General features: G+C 34.1%; 1 protein-coding gene across 2 annotated transcripts in view; it reads right to left on the reverse strand.

The window, feature by feature from the left end:
* Nucleotides 1–4,452: 4,452 nt before the first annotated feature.
* TMTC3 (transmembrane O-mannosyltransferase targeting cadherins 3) overlaps nt 4,453–20,607 on the reverse strand; it is a 29,746-nt gene continuing 13,591 nt past the window's right edge. For both annotated transcript variants that reach the window (XM_071423316.1, XM_071423317.1), the window contains 11 exons: nt 20,432–20,531; nt 19,612–19,727; nt 17,795–17,967; nt 16,710–16,962; nt 13,776–13,924; nt 11,807–11,927; nt 11,090–11,201; nt 10,258–10,361; nt 8,906–9,075; nt 7,891–8,117; nt 4,453–6,400 (listed from right to left, as the gene is read on the reverse strand). In XM_071423316.1, coding sequence (XP_071279417.1) covers nt 5,589–6,400; nt 7,891–8,117; nt 8,906–9,075; nt 10,258–10,361; nt 11,090–11,201; nt 11,807–11,927; nt 13,776–13,924; nt 16,710–16,962; nt 17,795–17,967; nt 19,612–19,727; nt 20,432–20,531 — 2,337 coding nt within the window. In that variant the 3' untranslated portion in view covers nt 4,453–5,588. The remainder of the gene's footprint in view (nt 6,401–7,890; nt 8,118–8,905; nt 9,076–10,257; nt 10,362–11,089; nt 11,202–11,806; nt 11,928–13,775; nt 13,925–16,709; nt 16,963–17,794; nt 17,968–19,611; nt 19,728–20,431; nt 20,532–20,607) is intronic.

Here is a 20,607-nt window from a genome sequence, read left to right on the forward strand (position 1 = left end):
TGGTGCTTTTATCTTCATGCAATATATCTATTTTTTGGTCAAATACATAATTTTTCACGTATATTGATCAGAAGGAAAAAACTCCTTAAACTCAATTATACTTATTTTTGCTTTTCCTGAACATGCAAATTAGCTCCTTTGCAATATCTGTTAAACCATCTGAAGGATTATCCTTGGAATGGAAAATTTAAACCTAAGTATTTGTAATAAAACTTTGGCTACATTCATCCAAGTAAGGGGCAGAAATACAGTGTGAACTACAGAAATAGTAGTCAGTGTTACAGATCATACTGTAACTTCATGAAAACCCTCTCACATAAATATATCTAAAGAAGTAGTACAGAATTCAGCTTCTTTTATGTTTTTGCTCAGTATTTGAATTTCATGAGATTTAAGCTGTCACATTCCTTTCCACTCTTTTTATTTATTTGTTTGTAGCTATTTATACTGGAAAACTGATAAAAGTGTATGCATAGAGTTGAAGACAACCCAGCATTCTAGACCTGTTCAAAATTTGTTCAAGGGGTAGAAAGGGAGTTCAGAAGCTCCCTTTAAGCCACTTTTATTAACAGAAAAATTACTGTATCTTGCAAACTGAGATAATCATCCATAACGCCTGATGTTCCTGTAGATGAAAGGAGCAGTGCACCCAAACAAACAAGCAAACCTTGATTATTCAGCTGAAGGCCAAGGAGTGGTAACAACTAATCCCCCAATCTGTCAACTCCCGGTGTCACAATCTCCTGCCAGCTCTCGGTACTGGGGAGTCGGCGCCACAGATCGCGCTACGATGATGCTCACGTACAACTAAAGTGTAAGGCTGGGTTAACAACTGCAAATGAAATCAAGGTGAGTGCATGTTCTAGATGGTATTTTAAAAAACAAGATTTATGACTTCTACTTTTGGTAAGACATCCTGTAATTGTTGTATTTTCCTCCTCCACCTACTCTCATTGTGAGCAGATGAATACTCATGTAATTAAAAATACCTTGCCATGCCTATTTAAAAAGACAATATCCTGATAATTACATGTGAGAAACAAACATATATGCTAAATAGGGGTAGGATATTTGAACAGCATGCTTTATTCCAATGACTATGTGGAGTCCTTTAAGGCTTCACGTTCACCAGTTACAGAATTCACAATATAAATCATCTAAGTTGTATCACCCTCCAAAACTGTATCATATACACCAAATTGCCTGCTACAATGTGATATGATCTATGAGTAACTAAAATTTCAGAAAGTATATATACATTTTTCCTCAATGCCAATGCATAGTGGTGCATGCAACATCCCGAGTCAAGCTTTTAATTTCTTTGTTTCTGTCCATAACCACAAAAGACTGAACTCACCCATGCAAGCAGGTAACCCCTAAATTTGCTGTAATGTGAGTGCCTCTGTATGAGTATTTAGCAAAAGACATTTTAAATTCTGTAAGCACTGGTGAAGACGCAAGCTGAACAAGGATTTTTTACTCCCTTTTTGTTGGTAGTGTCTTTCTTATACTGGTAAAGATGTAGCAGCTAACAGTTTTTTGCATTATGCTGGAGTAATGACATGATGTTAATTTTACTCTAAACAGAATTCCTTACCAGTAGATGGTACCCATAAATTCCAATTATCTTTCCAGCAATCTTTTAAATTATGACCATGCCAGAGAAGGTTAAATGTGTTTTTCTGTGATGATTTCCTAGCCCAGGAAAATTATAAAGTTTATTATGCTGTTCTGAAACCAAGATAATTACGCATGAAGTCCTTTGATTTGTTTGTTTGGTTTTTTTTTTCCTTCCCCTGGTTTGATTTTGTCATTATTGCTTTTTGTTAGTTGATATCTGTATGTGATTTCCTCTGGCTGTTTGCAAGGGACATATAACCCACATGCCAAACCACTACTTTGTAGACAGGCACTAGACTGTAGATAGCAGTTTTAAAGTTTTTCGAAGAATATTAACTGCACTACTACTCAGAACTATAAAAATGTCATATCTATCTAAGATTATTTAAAACAAAATGTAGCATTGCATTATTTGTAACATACTAAGCTCTGTTATTTTGATTTCAAGAAGGAATGTCTTATGTTTTTATAAGCTCTGTTGGAGGTTTGGGGGACAGGTTCTTCTTGCTATAGTTGAAACACTACACAGAATGTTGTATTTTTGTATGGGAAGGAAGCGAGGAAAAGGATGGGTGGAAGGTGTCTAACAGCCTTTCCGTTCTCAAGGTTTCTGTCTAGACAGAGCAGGATTCCTAGGCTCAAAGTCCAAGCATAGTTTTGGTTACATAGCAGCAGGTGAAGCAGGTTCTGCTGCAATTCCAGACATTGTGCCAGGCAGAAGTGAATTATAAAACTTGCAAGGAAAAGCCTAGCCATGTACACTCACCTAAATGAGGACCCTTCTTGGAGCTTTTATGCAATGCAAAGCTTGCAAGAGACTGGGATGGGCTGAAAACTTCCCTGTATTATTTTGATCTTCATTGAGTCTTTCCATAAGAAACTTCAGGAAGGCACAGATACCTGCATTCTCAGCCCAAAGGTCCACACCCTTGAGAAAGGCATGTGAGCTACAAGGCTGTCATAGTTTGATATGGGAGGAATTCAGGGAAGTGAATGAATAAGTTTAACTAAAGTACTTTTTTGTTGCCCCTCTGCAACTGCACAACCTCTAGGTATCCGAGTGTCCCAACTATATGCACGCATATCCAATTAATCCATATGCTTACAAGTCTATCTATGCATATACTCACCTGCAAAAGATCCAAAAAATAATCTGACAAATGCATGCATCTGTACTCAAATCACATGCACAAATATGTATAATACTAAAAATGCATACTCTGCAGCTGTATGTGTAAGTGGAAAAAATTTTGCATATGGATGCCAAGATGATATAAGACATCCATTCCATTTTTTCAGCAACCACAGTAATTGCACTGTATGAATAGAGAGCTACAAATTATTTTAGTATGCCTGTCCCACTCTTAGAAATTCCTAATTGCACGTCTAGTGAAATTGGGGAAGTCTGAAAAGGGATGATATTTATGGCATTTTACACATGATGATGGCGGGAAAAGACAGGTTGAACTAGAAGGGGTAAAAATACCTGTTGATTATTCTGTTCTACCTGCAAGCAAAAAAAGCCAAAATTACTCTTTTTGATGGTTTTCCTATGTGTAAATGCTATTTTGATAGTTTTTCACAAGCTATGTCACTTCAATTTAATGAACCCTTTTTTTTGTGAAAGCCTAATTTTAAAATGGCTGACCCATCCTAACAGGATAAATACAACTTGTTAGTCAAAATACTTGTTTTTACTAACACTTCTTTGAGAGAGACAAAGGGGGAATAGCATTGAGAACAGACTTGAAAGACATCAAGCAACATTCAGTTTCTATCCATCTGATGATTTTAGTTAAAAGCGATGGCACTTCTTAGCACCAATAAATCTAACAGTTCTTGGTAGTACCTGAAGAGCTACTTGGATGGTCAAGATGAGACATGACAGAGACTCAGATGCAGAGACTGAGACCGTGTCTTTACTCCCCTCTTCAATTTACACACCAAATAAAAATGGTGGGGCAACGACAATAAGAGGAGCTCTTCATATGGAAGAGAGGAGAATTCTGAAATTCTCTATCAGAATACCTTTTCATACTATGTAGTTCCTGCCATTTTCACATGAAGGTTCCTTCATCTTGCCCAGAACAATGGCTAATCCTTTTCTAAAACAAAGATTTGGAGGAAGACTTAATATGCAAGTTAATGTTTCTATAAAAGTCAACATACTCGCTATTTTAGGTGCAAGTATCTGAGTTATTCACAGACAAGTGATTTTCAAGGTGTGGTCAACAGATTCCTGCGAGCACTTCTTTAAAAGCAGCACTTAAATATTCTTTTGAATGATGAACAGCTGCACACCATATATTTGTTCCTGTCAGCTGCTTGTAAATAACATTTTTCAAAACACATTCCCCTCCCCCCCCCCGTTATTACCATGCAAGCAATTGTTGTGCTAACATTAAGAATGATAAGCAGTGAATAAAAGGTCAGTGCAAGGAAGCCCTTTACCCATTTAAGATCTCTCCCACAGAGATTATTATTACATCTTACAGCTGGATTACTGCCTGAGGCAGAAAGTTGAGCACATACAGAAAGGATTAAGTTTAAATGGTAGAATTGTTAAGGAATACTTCCACATCATGAAATAAGACAAAACATGAAGAGTAAGAGTTAGATTTAATGATCAGTGAAAATTATGAGTGAACTCATCTCTTACACTTCTTTTCTTTCTGAGAATTAAGGAAAACATCCGGTTTAGGTAATTGGTAGCATATTTGAACAAAAATATATGCATTGCATAAGGATAAAAGCAATACTGAAATTTGAAAGATTTTTGTTTCGTGTAAGAAATTAAAATGATGCACTAGTGAAAAAGTGTAAATGGGAATATTTTAGTAGTCAAAATAAATATTTAATAAAAACCACACACCCAAGACAAAGTATCAAAACAATAGAACTTAGTATTTGAAAGGACACTACCTACATTGTCTTGTGTTAAACATGACTAAATTCAGTGGTTTAATTATTATCGCACTGCATTGAGCAAACATTGCTTCTATTAGTGTCATAAAAAGTCATGAGAATAGAAATACTGTTGCAATGACAGAAATAGTAAAACCAGATTACTATACAAGGAAGAATTTACTACACCAAGGTGTCAATCCACAGCCATTGATACAAAGTCAACAAAATAGACTACTGCATAGCATACTGGTTACTGTACCAAAGTGCATTTATCAGCATTCAATGAACTGGGGAAGAAACCACCCTTCATAATATAGTTTTTAAAAACAATCAGATGATTGACAGTTGAAGAAACCCCACACATTTCCTTTAAAATAAAAAAGCAGAGTCTAAAGATCTTAGGAGCACCGTAAGACTTCTTACCAGGCAAAAGAGTACAAACCATTAGCATTGTAAATAAAGAACATCTAAAAGTTAATAATATCATTCCATATTTAGAATGCAACTGAAAATTTTAGTGTGTTGTTGCATCCTCCTGTACTACATCCAGTGGCATTTTGATGAATTTGTTAAGTTCTGGAAACAAATAATGCAAAGAAAAACTGTTTTTCTTGTACAGCACAGGTCTAGAAAAATTTCAGCTGATGTTTAAACTGAAATGTAGATAATGAGAATATAAACAGATTTGTTGGGGGAAAGGAGGAGTGTCTGGCTTATCCCAATAATTCACCATTGAATTCTTCCACTGAATCACTGAAAGTAGCATTACTTAATATCCTTGACTACCAACGACTTTTATGAGTGCTATTTTCTCATTATTAAGGATTCTGCATGAAGATTTTTCTCAACCCTTTATCCTTTAATTCCCACCCATCCCTCCATCATATTTAAAAGTTGTGGTTTTCTTACATAGAGCATTGTAATGCCTTTTGCTGCTTGATAAGTGATACGCAGTCAACATTATTTCTATTTTCAAAGCACTGAGAACACTTTCCAGTTGGCTCACAAATTAATAATTAAAAATAGTATTCTCCCCTTATTCTTTTGTGACATGGTAAAGACTATTCACCATTTAATATACGCTCAATTTCTTCTAGTCTTTTCAATGCAGCAACTCTCTTTTTCTCAATGTCTTTGATTTCTTTTGTAGATTTTTTGGGAGTCTCTTTGTCCACATTGCTTTTCTCTGTTGGTTTCTTTTTTTTTGAGTGCTCTTTATTATCAACTGTTGATTGGGTGGTTGTCTTCTCACTTTTTGCTTCTTTAAAATTCTGAAATGAGTTTTTTTTTGCTTCTGTAGCTGCAGTCCCATCTGATGGAAGTGATGACTGTTCCATAGCACCAAGTGATGCAATTTTACTTCTAACTATGTTTAGATGACGCTGAATATACTCTTCATGAGGTGCCAGTGCTAGTGTTTCAACCAGACATTTTTCTGCCTTTATTAAATCCTTTTCCTCAAAATAAACCACACAAAGATTATGTTTTCCTTGTACATTTTTGGGATCCAATTCCAAAATTTTTTCAAAACACATTTTTGCTCCAACAATATCCTTCTTTTGGTTCATAAGGATATCACCTTTCAAAATCAGACCTTTGGTATGATCAGGGTAGTATCTCAGTAGGTCTTCCAAGACAGGCAAAGCCATCAATTCTTTTCCTGTCTGAGAATAAAGCAGGGCCAAATTGAACAAAGCACTTCGGAAGTTGGGTTGTAACCTTATAGCTTTCTTCATCCACGCCTCTGCTTCCATGTCTTTTTTATCATCCATTGCCAGCATACCCAAATTGAAGTATCCATTTGAATCCTGTGGTTCTTCTTTCACATAATGTAGCAGTCTTTGCTTAGCTTCAGGTCTAAGTCGAGCATCACCTAAGTGACAGAAAATGCATTTAATTCTCAAGATATTTCCTGAAACACTTATTCTGAAGGATTTTTAGACTGTAAAATGCAGTCCTTATACAAATTAAAATGCAACTGTAGAAGTGAAAGGGTTTAAAAGCTATTTTTCATCATAGCTGTGTAACAGCAAAAACAAATGTTATCTACCTTCTTTATAGAATGAAACTATATACAGTTGACTTCTAGCCAAATTCAGCATCATTACTCTATTAGCTGGTGAATGATATTTATGTTTGGTATAACAGATACAGAAGGCGTCTCTACAAGCTTAAGAGAAATTATTTTCATGCACAGTTGAGCAAATGGAATGCAGAACAGACATCAGTTCTGACAAACCAGCTCTTACAGAGGCAAACTTTGAGTGGAAGATCTCATTTTATAAGATAGATTGAAAGAGTTTAGAGAGCACATAGAGTGACTTCTAATGTAGCCAGGCTAAGATATCTTCTAACACCAAAACAATAAAATCTGTAACCCCTATACTTTAATTTGCATCAAAGTTTAAGAAAGATTTAGTAAAACAATTTTATCTGACAATACCAGGATTAGCTAGACATGCTTGTGGTCTGTGCTATTTTACTGAATAGTACAGTGAATGTATTTTAGTAACAAATTCCAGACAAAGACTTACTGAAGGATAGGGGAGCTGTTTTAATCTGCCCTCTTTCACCTCCTGAAACAATATTGCACCTTCTAGTATGAAAAAGTGAATGCTAAATAGTTAATACTTCTGCTTGTTTGAAGCTGCTTGTACTTCTACAGAAAAGGAACAAGGCATGTCTTGAACTACCTAATTTACAATGTGATAAGGGATGGAAAATTATTAAGTGTCTTCAGCTTCAATCAACTCTGTTTTATCTTTCTTAGGGGCAGCTTACCATTTAACAAAAGGGAAAGCAGCTCACCTGCCAAATACTCTCTGCAACAGCCTTAATTCACTAAGGACTCACCCTTATCCACAGAGCTATACAGATGAAAAAACAAACTCATGAAAATCCAACTGAATTCATCCTAATTAGCAGTATTACAGAAAAACCTATGAAAACATTCCTATTTGTAGAGCATGATTTAAGCCCAGAGATGTAAGCTAGATTTTTGAGTCAATAATTAAATCAATCACTATAAATGCAAACCAGGTATTAAATGTACTTTACTAACTACTATCTTTAAAGTTGATATAGGTATTCTTTTGAAGATGTTTGAGTAACACTATTCTTTATATGTGTAAGATATATTGTAAAATATATTGCTTGTATTAAAGATGCTGATCAGCTAAGGTGTATGTACACTTTGCACAAATTCCATACACTAAAAAATAACAAAGCTATAATAAATAGCTTCTTTTTTGATGATGCTATGTACTTCTCCTTTCCAAAAATGAAAGAGTTAATAAAAAATTAAACAGTGTGGATCCTATAAAGGCAAACATGCAATAAGCACAGAAGAGACAATTAACATACCAGATTCCTGCATTAGCAGCGCTGAGTTGAATAACGCCAGTTTATGTGTTGGGTTGAGTTCTAGAGCTCGGTTGAAATTCTTCAGGGCTTCTGTTGGATCTTTCAGTTCAATGTAAACAATTGCCAAGTTGTACCACAGGTCTGCATTGGTTCTGTCTAGTTCTAGAGCTCTAAGGTAAGCTTCCTTAGCTTTCAGAGGTTTGTTCATTTTTAGAAGTAATTCTCCCCTGTTGAAGAACGATACTTTTCTTGTTACCCATATAAGAATTGACAGGTTTTTTTTTAAAGTTTGTCTTCCTACAGACAGTAGGCATCAGATAACAGTGTTTTTTTATTTAGTTTTAAGCACAAAACAATACAAGACCTTATTTTACATTCTATTCCTAAAGCTTTCAGTTCTCAAAAACCTGTATACAACAAATGCATAAGCAGGACAAGAACAAAAAGGGTGATCAAAAAGGAACTGATCAAGGGTGCCTGATTTGGCTCTGTAATTACACTGCAAAGCTATAGTTCAGGCATCCTTGAACATCCCAGTGGGAATCAAAACGAACAAAACAGTGGACAGAAGCCTCAATACCCACATCCACATAACTATTAACTAATATGCAATAATGTCATCTAAATAGTTACGACTTGCATTTTCTGGACCATCTTTAACAAGAAAGTATAAAGAAAGCTCCACGATTCACACTAACCAAAAGCTTTTTAGTTCAAAACTAAACTATGAGGTTAGAAATTAGAGTTAGAGATTCATAAAGAAATCTAATGGAAGTGTCTTTCTATATAATGTTTGAATACAGAATCTACATGGAAATATGCCATTTGAAGGAGGAATTTAAAAGAACAGACTTGTAATGAATAATTGATTATCATCCCAAATCTTCATCTTCTCACTTAGAAATGAAACAATTTCAGAAGCTAATTGAACTGTACAAACTGAATAGTGTTCATAGTACTACAAATACAAACAAGTTTACTCAAGAATATGTATCTCTAAAATTAGAAAATATACCTGCTGATGTAAGCCTGCTTGAAATCTGGCCTCATACTAATTGCTTGTCGATACAACTGATCCGCTTCTTCGAGGCGAGATTCGTTTGCTCGAATTAAGTTTGCAAGATTGATATAAACATTTAAATGGTTAGGAGCAACTCTTGCTGCATACTTTTTCCCTGGAATAATCTGTCAAAGACAATATATTACCAAACAAGATGAGGAGAAATATGAAAGATGATCAGTATAGAATTCCTTTTCACTCTGCCACATTTGTTTTAGGGTACTACTGGACAGTATTGTGTAGGCTCTTGATAATGACAAAGAACAGTAATTCTTTCCCAGAAAAATCATATCAAAAATAAATAGAATATTATCTATGTTTTCATAGAAATAAAGAAAAAAAACTTGTACAATATTTAAGTTCTGCTGCTACTTAATTTGGTTCATGTAGATAGCCATTTGAAACCAAACAGACCTTGAAAAACTTTCCCCAGTCAGATGAAGATATTTCCTAAAGCATAAACTGAGATTCTGTCAGACATTTTAATTCCTTTTTATGACCCTTCAGCCTAAGAAAAGTGTAAGTAAGATTTTACAGCCAATGATTTGCCAGCTGATAGAGAAAATGAAAAGTAGTGAGATGAAAATCCTATGACATTGCAACTGCTGTACTCTTTATACTTTATCCATTTAGAATCTTCCCACTGTTTCACAGAAACAGTATTTCACAGATTTCTAAATGCCATGCTTCTATTCAACAGGCTGCTCATTTTTGTTGCCAGTTTCATTTTCACCACAGCTTTTATTACCTTCACACATTCTTCAAAATACTATTATCTTTTACTCTAAACAGCCTGAACAAGTAAAATTTCCTAGGTATAAATATAATTTAACAAATAGAAAAGGTAACAAAACACATGTTTATAAAAGCATATTCAGGCCAAATTTTTTTGTTGCTGCTGTGGCTACCTTCTCCAACCTTCAATGCTGTATTTAAGCCTTCTCTGAAGGGCTCAAAAACTCAGTCATCATCAATGTATTAGCTGTGAGTGAAAATAAACCAATTGTTACTAGAAACTGTAGGTTTTGGCTGCTGCTTTCTTTTACAACCACAATTCCAGAAAAAAAAACCCAAACCCCAAAACACAACACAGTATTATATAAAGTAAATTAAAACATTTATAGCAGAGTTCCAAGTTAGCATTTTTTAACAGCCATGAGTATACAGCCTATTTTTTCATAGATAGCTTTTAAAAGAACACTGATAAACTTTAAAGTAGACAGCCACACAAAGCAGAGGAAAAAACCCAAAAATTGTATCAGAAATAGAGGTACTGTGCTGCAGTGGTAGATGAAGTCCCTAATTACCTGTGGCATCAATGATTTTGCAATCATATATGATTCTTCAGCTTCTTTTGTTTTGTTTAGGTTCTTGTAAGTTCTTCCTACATTCATGTGGGCACCAATATCATCTTAATAAAGAAAAGAACGAAATTTAAAATATTTCCATGCACTTAGTATCATGAAATTAAACACTTCTGTGTTCAGAGTAGTGTGAAATACAGATGTTTCTGATGAAACATCTCCATCACTAAAAGAAGAAAGCAATTCTATCCATTTTCATCTTAATTATGAAGCTACTAATTTAACCAGGAACTGGTTAATGAAGGATTGTAAAATTAAAACTGCAAAAAGTTTAAGGTGCTATCATACTTCCCTGTATCTAATTTCTTGCTGTAATAGAGGCATATAAATTGAAGGTTATTTATTAATCTTCTAAAAGGAAAGATTGTCCAGTAATACCTAGAACTTCTTTTGTAACAATATGTAAAATGGATTAAATGTGCATTTTATTATTATATAGATTTTTTAATTTTCTTATACACTTCCTTAGTTTTGAAAAAAAAAAAATAAAGCCATATTTATACTCCATTAGGAAATCACAGTTCAAGTTAATTCATAAAGAATATCATACAAGAAATAGTTTTGAAAGTATTTGCAGCTTTTTATAGACAGAAATCTCTTCTGGAGGACTTTTTTAGTTTATTTTCAAAACCCCAGGATCAATTAACTTATTATAGGACTTTGTTTGATTTTGAAGTTCAGCTGAAGCACAACAGTCCATTGAGAAGCTGTTAGTGTAAGCTAAAGTATACTGAAATACCAGGAGTGAAGAGATGGCAATTAGTTAAAGCTTTACCTGGTTGCACTTGTGTGGCTTGTATGAAAAACTGCAGAGCTCTTTCAAAATTTTTTTCATTTTCTAATGCATGCCCCACATTGTTCCATAGTTTTGCATTGTTCTTATTCACCTAAACCCAGAAAAAGATACCAAAGCATAAGGTATTAAGTTAAAATTACTTAACAATTGAGTTTCTCTTAACAATATCTTAAGACATAAAAATGTATTGCAAATGACAGATTTCATCAAGCCTCTATATGCAAAGAATAACAGAACACTACATACAAGAATGATTACATTGATCTTGTTGTGCAACATCAATTTGTTTTAGTTATTTGCTCTTTGAAATACCAATCATCTTAAAATTCATTTTAACTGTTATGGGATATTTTGCAAATTGCCTTATCATGCCGTATGAACTTAGAAGAAATAATTCTATGCCTCAAACTTTTTGAACTGAAACATATCCGGCTTTCATCCAGACAAGAGAATGAATTCAACTGCTTTAACAGAAGAAAAATTATCATCTACTTTCTGCATATGAATTTCTATGTGTGCATCACACTTCCTTTAAAGCATTCCCAAAAGCAACTAATTAGATGTCAATACTCTCAATATAGAAATTAATGTGCTGAAACAGGCATAATTTTTGTCAATTTTTATCATGTTCCACTGCAGTTTCTTAAGAACAGCAACAAGAACTTCCCATTAGCCTTTCCAAACAGAATACAGTACCTTTAAAGCAGACATAAACAAAGTGTACTCCGACTCCCAGTCCCAGTTTCTGTGCAGTGTTTTTAAGGCATGAGTGAACAGCACCGCAGCCAAACAAACCCAAGAAATTTTTCTTAGTACACTATTAAATAAAACAAACACAGACTTGTTGTAAGCACATCAGCAATTTTAATTTTTATTAGAATAAGTATATCATATGCTAAAAGGCAAACAAAGGACCACATTTGTGATCAGCACACTCCAGAGTTTGAAAGGAAATATGTTCAATCTATAATTAATTTTGTTTACCTGCTTTTGTTGTTATGCTCATGCAAGTCCCTTAATAAGAACAAGTCCAATTCACACAACACAATAGAATTTTTATACAATGTTCACAAAAATTTTACTTCTCTTAAAACTTATCTGTAATTTAGGACAATACATATGATGCCAAAAAGTGAGGTTCTCCAAAACACTATTTTTAACAAAATGTTAAAAAATGAAAAAAGCAACTAAAAAATCCTCTCATACTTTTGTTTCACATCAGACAATTCCACACATATTCTTTACTTCACACATTGCAAATCTTTCCCACACTGCTGAACACACCTTAATGGAGAGGTCTGTGGAGACTACCCAGTCTTCCATAAGCAAATGTAATCCTAGTGCTACTGGAATATCTAAGTAGGAGAAAGGTTTAGTGTTTTTCTAGCAATTTTATTTATAAAGCTGCAAACTGGGGCAAAGGTCACTCTCTGTGACAAGCTTGTCAGGAATAACCTTCATATTGTGCAGTTTATTTTTCTGGAGTTGAAATATGACAGATCTAAAACATACACATTAACATGCTGATCATTTTGTTTCTGGATTCTAATTCAATTATAAAAAAGATGTCAAACATTCAATAGCCTTCCCACAATTATGAATACTATTTATTTAAAAAAAAATCTCATTCTGGAGTGGACATGCAGGTGTTCACCCTTAACCACTATTTCTCACATTTGACTTACGAACAGTTGTTCACTCTGCTACCTATTTCACAAGAGTTTACTAAAAACTGCAAGTTTTTTTCCCCATCCACTTCTAAGATAAACAAAATGCATGTTTTGTCTACCATGTTTGGTTTTAAAAATACTAAAAAAGGGAAACTGTAAAATTAAGAGAGTAATTCTAAAATACTACCAAAGTGATCAGTAAGAACTGTCATATACAGTAATCTGTAAACCCATCAGGCTTATAGGAATTCTTCTTTCCACATATTTCTAAAGCAAGGAACCTTTTCTTTCTCATTTTAGAGAACTGATTTCCAATATTTTTGTAGTAAATGACACTAGCTGCCTAATTTTTCTCCCCAGCCATCCTCTCCTGGTTCCTTTCTTTCTTTCACATCACTTCTATTTTTACTGCCTTGTAGTGGGATTTGTGAGAAATCCACACTCCCACAATATATCACTAATTTCTCATTATCCAGTGCTGTCAGCTTCAGCAGCACCAGTTAGTGTAAATTTTACTGCAAGGCCTCATCTCTAACAATAGCAGACAACATAGACTGCAAATTTCTGCCTTTCCATTTATCTGAACTGGCATTAGGATACCACTGGGCAAAGGGTAAAGCATCAGTGGGAGGTATGTCCAAGTCAAGGCAAAAGATATCAGAAAACACAAAAGTGTGTACAAAACATGATTTTAGAGCACAATTTTTAAGGAGAAATTGTTAACCAAAGAATTGTTTTGTTTAAAAAATACTGAATGGCTCTGATATCCATTCCTAGCATGACATTTCTGAAAATTTAATTTTTTACTGATTAAATGTTCAGCAACTTTAATTGGCTGACTCACATGCACTGTATAAACTTCAGTCAGTAATCAACTTTGAATAAAGTTAAACCAGTTTTGATTTACACTCATCAATTATTTTCATAGAAGATAACCATATTTATGGCTATGCAAGCTTTCCCATAAGGGCTTTTATCAGTGTGAATTTATTTACCTTTTATTTGATAATTTCTTCCATCCATGTGCTACTAAAATGCAGAATCCCATGCTAGGAACATATAACACTCGCTCTGCTACTACAAATCCAACAGGAAAAAACAGGTTTGACGCAGGAATGAATGGTAGCACTATTAAGCAGAGAGCCTAGAAAAGGAAATACAAACAACATTAGTAATCAAGATATTGGCAGTGACAAGCTGTACCCAAGAAACAAGTTAAAAATTACAAAAATAATCCCATAAAACCAGACATAAATAGTAGATATTCGGTCTTTTTTTAATATTCAGATCTGTTTCACATTGAATATAGCAAGTAGGAACCTGCAAATTATTCTATTCCTTACTTAAAGGCTTGGAAGTATATTTGCTTTACTATACTGCAAAAAGAGGACAAATAAACAGATTACTTAAATTCAAAACAATTTTAGTAAGAGTTCCAGATACAGAAACAAGACAGCGTAAAACTTTGGACATTATCTGACAATTAAAAATTTGTATCAGCTTATTTGAGGCATAAAGCAACTATTTTTACAGTACGATAGTCTGTTGTGTGTTTCTGTAAGAAATGTGAATAACAAAACCAGAATCAATCACTGAATAAACAGCAGTTTTTGGACAGAGTGCTAAGAGTACCCCAATGTATCTGAAATAACAATGAATTTAAGAACTGCACGATTGTAGTTCTTAGGTTGGGGACTCACTTCTTATCAAAAATTGTGTTTATTAAGAGACAAAGAAATCCATCTGTTGCAAAGAAAGTGGACATGACCAGTTGCTTTAAGTCCTGAATGACTGTTAAGTAGCAGATTTCCAAACTCTGGTTCCAGAAAAGACATGAATAATGATTTCAAAATATCTTGCCTTCAAGTTACCAAAAAAAAAAACCCATAAAAACAAACCTACAGAAATGGAATTTTTCTTTGAAGAAAGAGGAATTTTCTAGAAACTTTCAGTACAACTGGCTGCCTAGAGTTAAGCATGACATTAACTGCTTCTTCCATGCTAAAACAGTTAAATAATCCAGTTTGAAAATCAACCCAGGATTACATATATAAAAATGCAACACTGATTTAAAACTTTAAGATTTTATCTCATATTTCAAGGATATTTCAAGAATATGCACATGGATCATTAACACAGCCCAGCTGCTGATCCAAAGCATTTCATTAAGCTCCATGAAAACAAAAACACAACAGAGCCTTGCAACATACAGAATGCATTGATTACTTGGGGGATATTAATGGCTTACTGAAAGGGAGTAATAGGCTTTGGCCTATCATATAGTTTCATTTTGTAGCACATAACCATTAATATTTAATATAAAATATTGCGTTCCCATTTCCTATGAAATTTGCTCCCAGGCACTTCAATGCTGAAGAAAATCAGCATAATATTGAAATTTATATACACAGCATAGGTATAGATTAAAGGAAAACAACTTGCATTAAACCAGGACTATACTGTGTCAGGTGACATTGAGGCTTGCATGCCGGAGTGAATGACCTCAGAAAATCCTTCCTATAAAACCCACTTGAAATAATAAAAACACGTATAAAAATACCACACTCAAACAAAACCTAGCTGACTTACACCAATGTATGCTAAAACACCCATTAACCCTTTCCTCTTGTGAACTTCACCAGGTAGGGAATAAACAGAAATGCAGGGAAATAAACAGCCTTAATATTCAGGAGCTGTCCTATAAAAAAAGTGAACCACACCTGACACACATTTTTGCTGCCAACAGTGCAGTGGAGAAAAACTTATGCCTCAGCTTATATAAGGAGGAAAATGCAACTACTCTGCATATCTGAAGTGCTGGGCACTTATTTCCTAAGCATGTCACCTTGCACATTTACTATATAAATAATTTCTTCTCTTCATACACAGTTTCCAAATTCAAGACAAGAAATTTCATCAGCAATACTAGATACCATTTTCACTGGTCTTCTAGGGAAATATATTGCCTTGCTCCAGTGACAAGACAAGAAGAAAACATATGAGTCAGAACTATAATGCTAGGTCTTTTAGAAGTGCATCAAAATTTGCCAGCTGCTTAGCAAAGAACTACTTAAATCTTAGGTTATGCATAAATATTTCCACCCATCTGAAACTTTGTTTGCTGATTAACATACTAAAAAATGCATTATTTCTGAAGCAGACTAAGATAAATGCATGCAATTTATTTGTATGCATAACTTCATCACTGAACTAATAAAAAAGTATGGTATCAGGTTATCATTCACCTTGCAAAAATTTGCAATGGAATCAATAATTGATGACTTTTTTTTTTCAAAAATACCAGCTCCTTTGATCCTTCCCATTTCTTCCAAAATATTCTTTTCTGTTAATCCATCTCAGTTTTAAGATTATATATAATACTGAACAGACACAGGAACTGATCTTACAGCTTGACAAAATTAGTTTTTCATAATATGAAAACAACTTATAGAAGAAAAACAAAACAACAATAACAAAAGTGGAAACTTATTCCTAAATGCAAAAATATGTCCTTTCTTTTACACCTATGAGAAAGAAAATCAAATCTTTTGCTAAATACATATCATGACTACTGACATTTAAACAAAGTAGACAGCTTGCAGGATGAAAATGCATTCTGGTCCTTGAAACATTTAAATTCTATTGAAAGCCACCATGTGCCAGTTGAGCTCTGAATATCTGAGAAAGGCTGCAATACAGTTTACAAAATACATAACAAGGGGCATATTTATTCTCATCTCTAACAGAATCACACACTTAACTGCAATTTAGCAGTTTTGTCACCAGACAATTTTCCTCTTATGTGTTCATTCTAGCCTAAAAGGCTAGATACACATAGTATCTCTGGGTCACAGCAGATTACACATGTGATGATAGAACCTGAGCCACTTGCTCTTAACAAAAGGACAAAACCAGGGCATCATTCATACCATCAGTACTGTCTTGGAGGAATCTCCGGGGTATCGGAGACTGAAGACCATTAAAGATCCCAGAAAGCAAAAGAAGGTAAGGGTGGCAATATTTCTAACATCTAACAAAGACTCCACAAGAGGAATAGTTCCCATTGTCCAGTCACAGCATAATTCTGAGGGATTGAGAAGAAGCCAAGCATTTACAGGGAGGAGGTAGTTGAAAGTCAGCTGTCTTGCTGGGGATGGACTAACAGCGGCTGGGTTATCAAACCTAAAGCAAAAGAAAGGAGAAAAAGGAGCTTTTAATGAAGAAAGATATGATGTTGATTCACTTTGTGGCAAACTTTAGAGTCATAGCTAGAATTACTAATTACAGACATAAAATATCCTACTCTTCCTGCATTTGTCAGGTGTGAAACCATGCACAGTGATTCACTGAAGAGAGGGACAGAGCCTCCTCCATGTTTATGAAACTGTTTTGGGATATAATCAACATAAGTTTGAAGAAACAGAATGATTTACACCTCAAGTTGAGTTCAGTGGTCCTTGTTCATGTTTTTAATAGTTTGTCTCAATTTTTCAGGGACAGTTCTAGATTCTTGTGTTTCTACATTGCTCAAGCTTAAGAAAAATTAGTCTTTCAGTTCTAACGTCATTCATATACATCTTCAAGTAGTCTATCTGAAGACAACCATGGTTTCTGCATAGTACACACATAAAATGTAAAATATATTCTGTATGTAGAAGAGGAAAAATTTAAGAGGTTTGGAAAATTCAGACAAGGTTCAAATAAAGAGACAATAAAAATATTTAAGCAGTAAGACATGTAATTTCTGAATTATTAAGATGAACTATCAACTGTAAACTTTTTTAAATGGCTGCCTGCTCAGATACCTCAGTATTTTGAACATTTTATTCAACAGTTGCTGAAATATATCATTTAGCAACTTCACAAAAAATGCAATATTGTACAGACACTGAATAATAATATTGAAACAGGTGAATAACACGTAAGTTCATATATTTTTGGCCATTTCATTCTGACTTCATTAAGTCACATCTTATTTATAAACAACTGTAAATAAGAAGCACTTTACTATTACCTTGTAAACACTGGGAGCTGAGACTGGATAACCTGGACTCTGACAACTACAAGCAGGAGTGTACTGAACATTAGGACTATGAGCTTCAACAGTGTTTGGAGCATAGAGAAAGGAATACTGCCCTTTCCTCGAAGAATCTGTACAGCTGTGTCCAATAATGCTGGCAAGGTGTACTGCAAATTAAAAAATGGTTTATAATCAGACAGGGTACTCATTAGTTCCTTAGATAAATATGAGCTACCTAATACTTTTTTCCTTGGTTTTCTGTAAACGTCTGCTCCCAATAGTTAATTACTTCAGCTTCTTAGTACCTTCATGACAAGTCCCCAAAATCAGGTAATAATAAAACTTGACTAATAAACTAGTCAAGTATTCTTGCTAACGCTATCACAGCTGAACCTGTACACCCATAGCTATTTTGTGCTGACAGATCAAAAAATTGTACCATCTTCAGAGGCTTGAACAAATGAATCAAAACCACAAAAGGAACTCTCAAGAAGAAAAATCACTATTTTCAGAATTATCAGCCCCTCTGAAAACTTGCCCTATAAACAAAATTCCTTATGAATGACAGAAATACTACTTGCTTTCTGATTAGCCCTGGCTTTATATTTTATGCCACTACTGCAGTAAGTCATCCCTCCTTGCCTCATGAACATCATAACCTTGCAGAGGTTTCCATTACATAAGCTAATTTCTTCTCAGTGTACCTCTTTCCCTTTGTCTTCATGACTTCTGCTGGTGACGATTTATTGATTCACATATACCGGCTGGCTAAACTAGACAAACTGAAAAGTTTTTGAGGACAGGTAAAAATCTAAGTTCATGTGACACCTGTGCTTTAAGAAGAAGCCTCAGTTTGCGTTTTATCTTTCCTACTCAACTGACTAACACAATCTTATTAAACTTCAGTGAAATTGAAGATCAGATCAAAAGTTACTAAAAGAAAGGAAGAGTGGGCTGAAAACCAGTCACATACTGGTGATTTCCTTAAAAATCCAGCTAGAAAATTGTATTTTAATTCACTAGACCTGCAAAGGCAATAGTTACTAAGACATCTATGTGATTCTGGTATTTCAGCCTTGATTATGTGTCCCCAGGATTGACAATCTTTTGGCTTTTATTGGCGCATTTTTGGCAAAATTTTCCGGCAAGCAATTAAGAAATAACTATAAAATTTTCTTAAAATATGGAATGCTAAATTTTAATTTTTAATTTATTTTGGTTATTGAAAAGTCTAGAATTATTTAATTGCAGGAGAACCTTGTTTCTTTACGGAAAAGTCACTATTAATTTAAAGGCTTATCAATGCTTAAAATGAAATATATCAGATAACAGTATTCTTAGAACAACAAATTCCTTAAGAATGTTACTTATTCAAATAGAACTACTCTAAAGCATTTGGTTACTCAATAGAAAATGATGAAATGAATTTGTATATAATATGTTCTCTATTTTTACTACAGGGATTAAAACCAAATAATCCTCCACCTTTATGCACCTCAAACTTTAATCAAGACTGTTACAAGTTAGGATTTGCAAATCTCAGTCAGCTAAAACCAAAGGCTTCCATTACGACCTGTCAAGTCTTTACTGAGTATATTTGCTAACATCTCCACATGGTACGTAAAGGACAACTTGGAAATTATTTGATTCCCTCACTGTTAACTGTCAAAAATGAATTGACTCAAAAAAATCTGAAAAATGTAACAGAAATATTGAGTTAACCTTAACTGAGAAAGATCAGTGCCAAATATGATGCTTCAAAGTAGTTAATGTCTCATAACAGAAATCCACTTTATTTTTCAACAGCTTACCCCTTGAGCAATAAAGACTTCATAAACACAGCATATCCCCACTACTGTTATTCCTTGTTCTTTACACAGCGTTGCAACAGCTACTAGAAATACAGTCACTGCAATTGGTGTCCACACTGCAAATAAAGAAGATATTGAAAATGTTCCATCTTACAAAAAACATATTTAATAAAGTAAATTACTTTAAAAAGTGAAGGCTTTGGCTCCTCACATCTGAATATGCTATGTTCTGCAAATATTTTTAGCATATGTAATGTCTTACGAAAGATGACCACTTTTGCTCTACAGAAAATAATACACATGCACCAATATTAAAATTGCCTCCCTTAAAATGAATAAAATAAATTAAGGGTAAAAGACTAATTTATAATAAGTAAAACAAAATATCTCAGTACTTCCTAAATCACCAGAGCACTTTTTCAAATGGAATACTTTATAGGGAGTCATGGCTTCTCACTATGTCAATCTGACTCTGGCAAAGATGGAAGCCTCCTTTATCTGCACTGAAACTTTGGAGTTTACTTGTGACTGACCATCTGAGGCACCTCAGCACACTTCCACTTAAATTGCAGTAATAAAAGTCAGTGCAAGAATATCCTAGGGTAGGTGTTATAAAACTAAGAAGGCATTAAAGAAATGCCTAAGTCTTGGGGAAAAAAATGCAATTTATAATTGAAAGTAGTATTATATGGGTATCTTGGCTCTGAAGGAGTTTTGGTACACACTTGCTGAATAACCAGTTCACCTCTATTATGGTTCTAAGAGCATTTTTGTCAGTGGCAAAGAAACTAAATTATATCTCTATTTGTCAATCATTTACCTATGGTATTATCTGGACCTTTAGACTTTGTGTATGACAAAAAAGCAGCCAGGAAAAAAATAGATGATAAAAGCTCTGCTCTGCCCACAACTCCAGTTACCTGAAAAATAAAAGAAGAAAAACCTTAATTATTATTAAGTATTTATTATTATTTGATATTTTAAGATAGCATTTAT

The sequence above is a fragment of the Agelaius tricolor genome, unplaced genomic scaffold, assembly GCF_023055355.1.
Source record: "Agelaius tricolor isolate 1412-34295 unplaced genomic scaffold, bAgeTri1.0.p SCAF_3, whole genome shotgun sequence".
NCBI lineage: Eukaryota > Metazoa > Chordata > Aves > Passeriformes > Icteridae > Agelaius > Agelaius tricolor.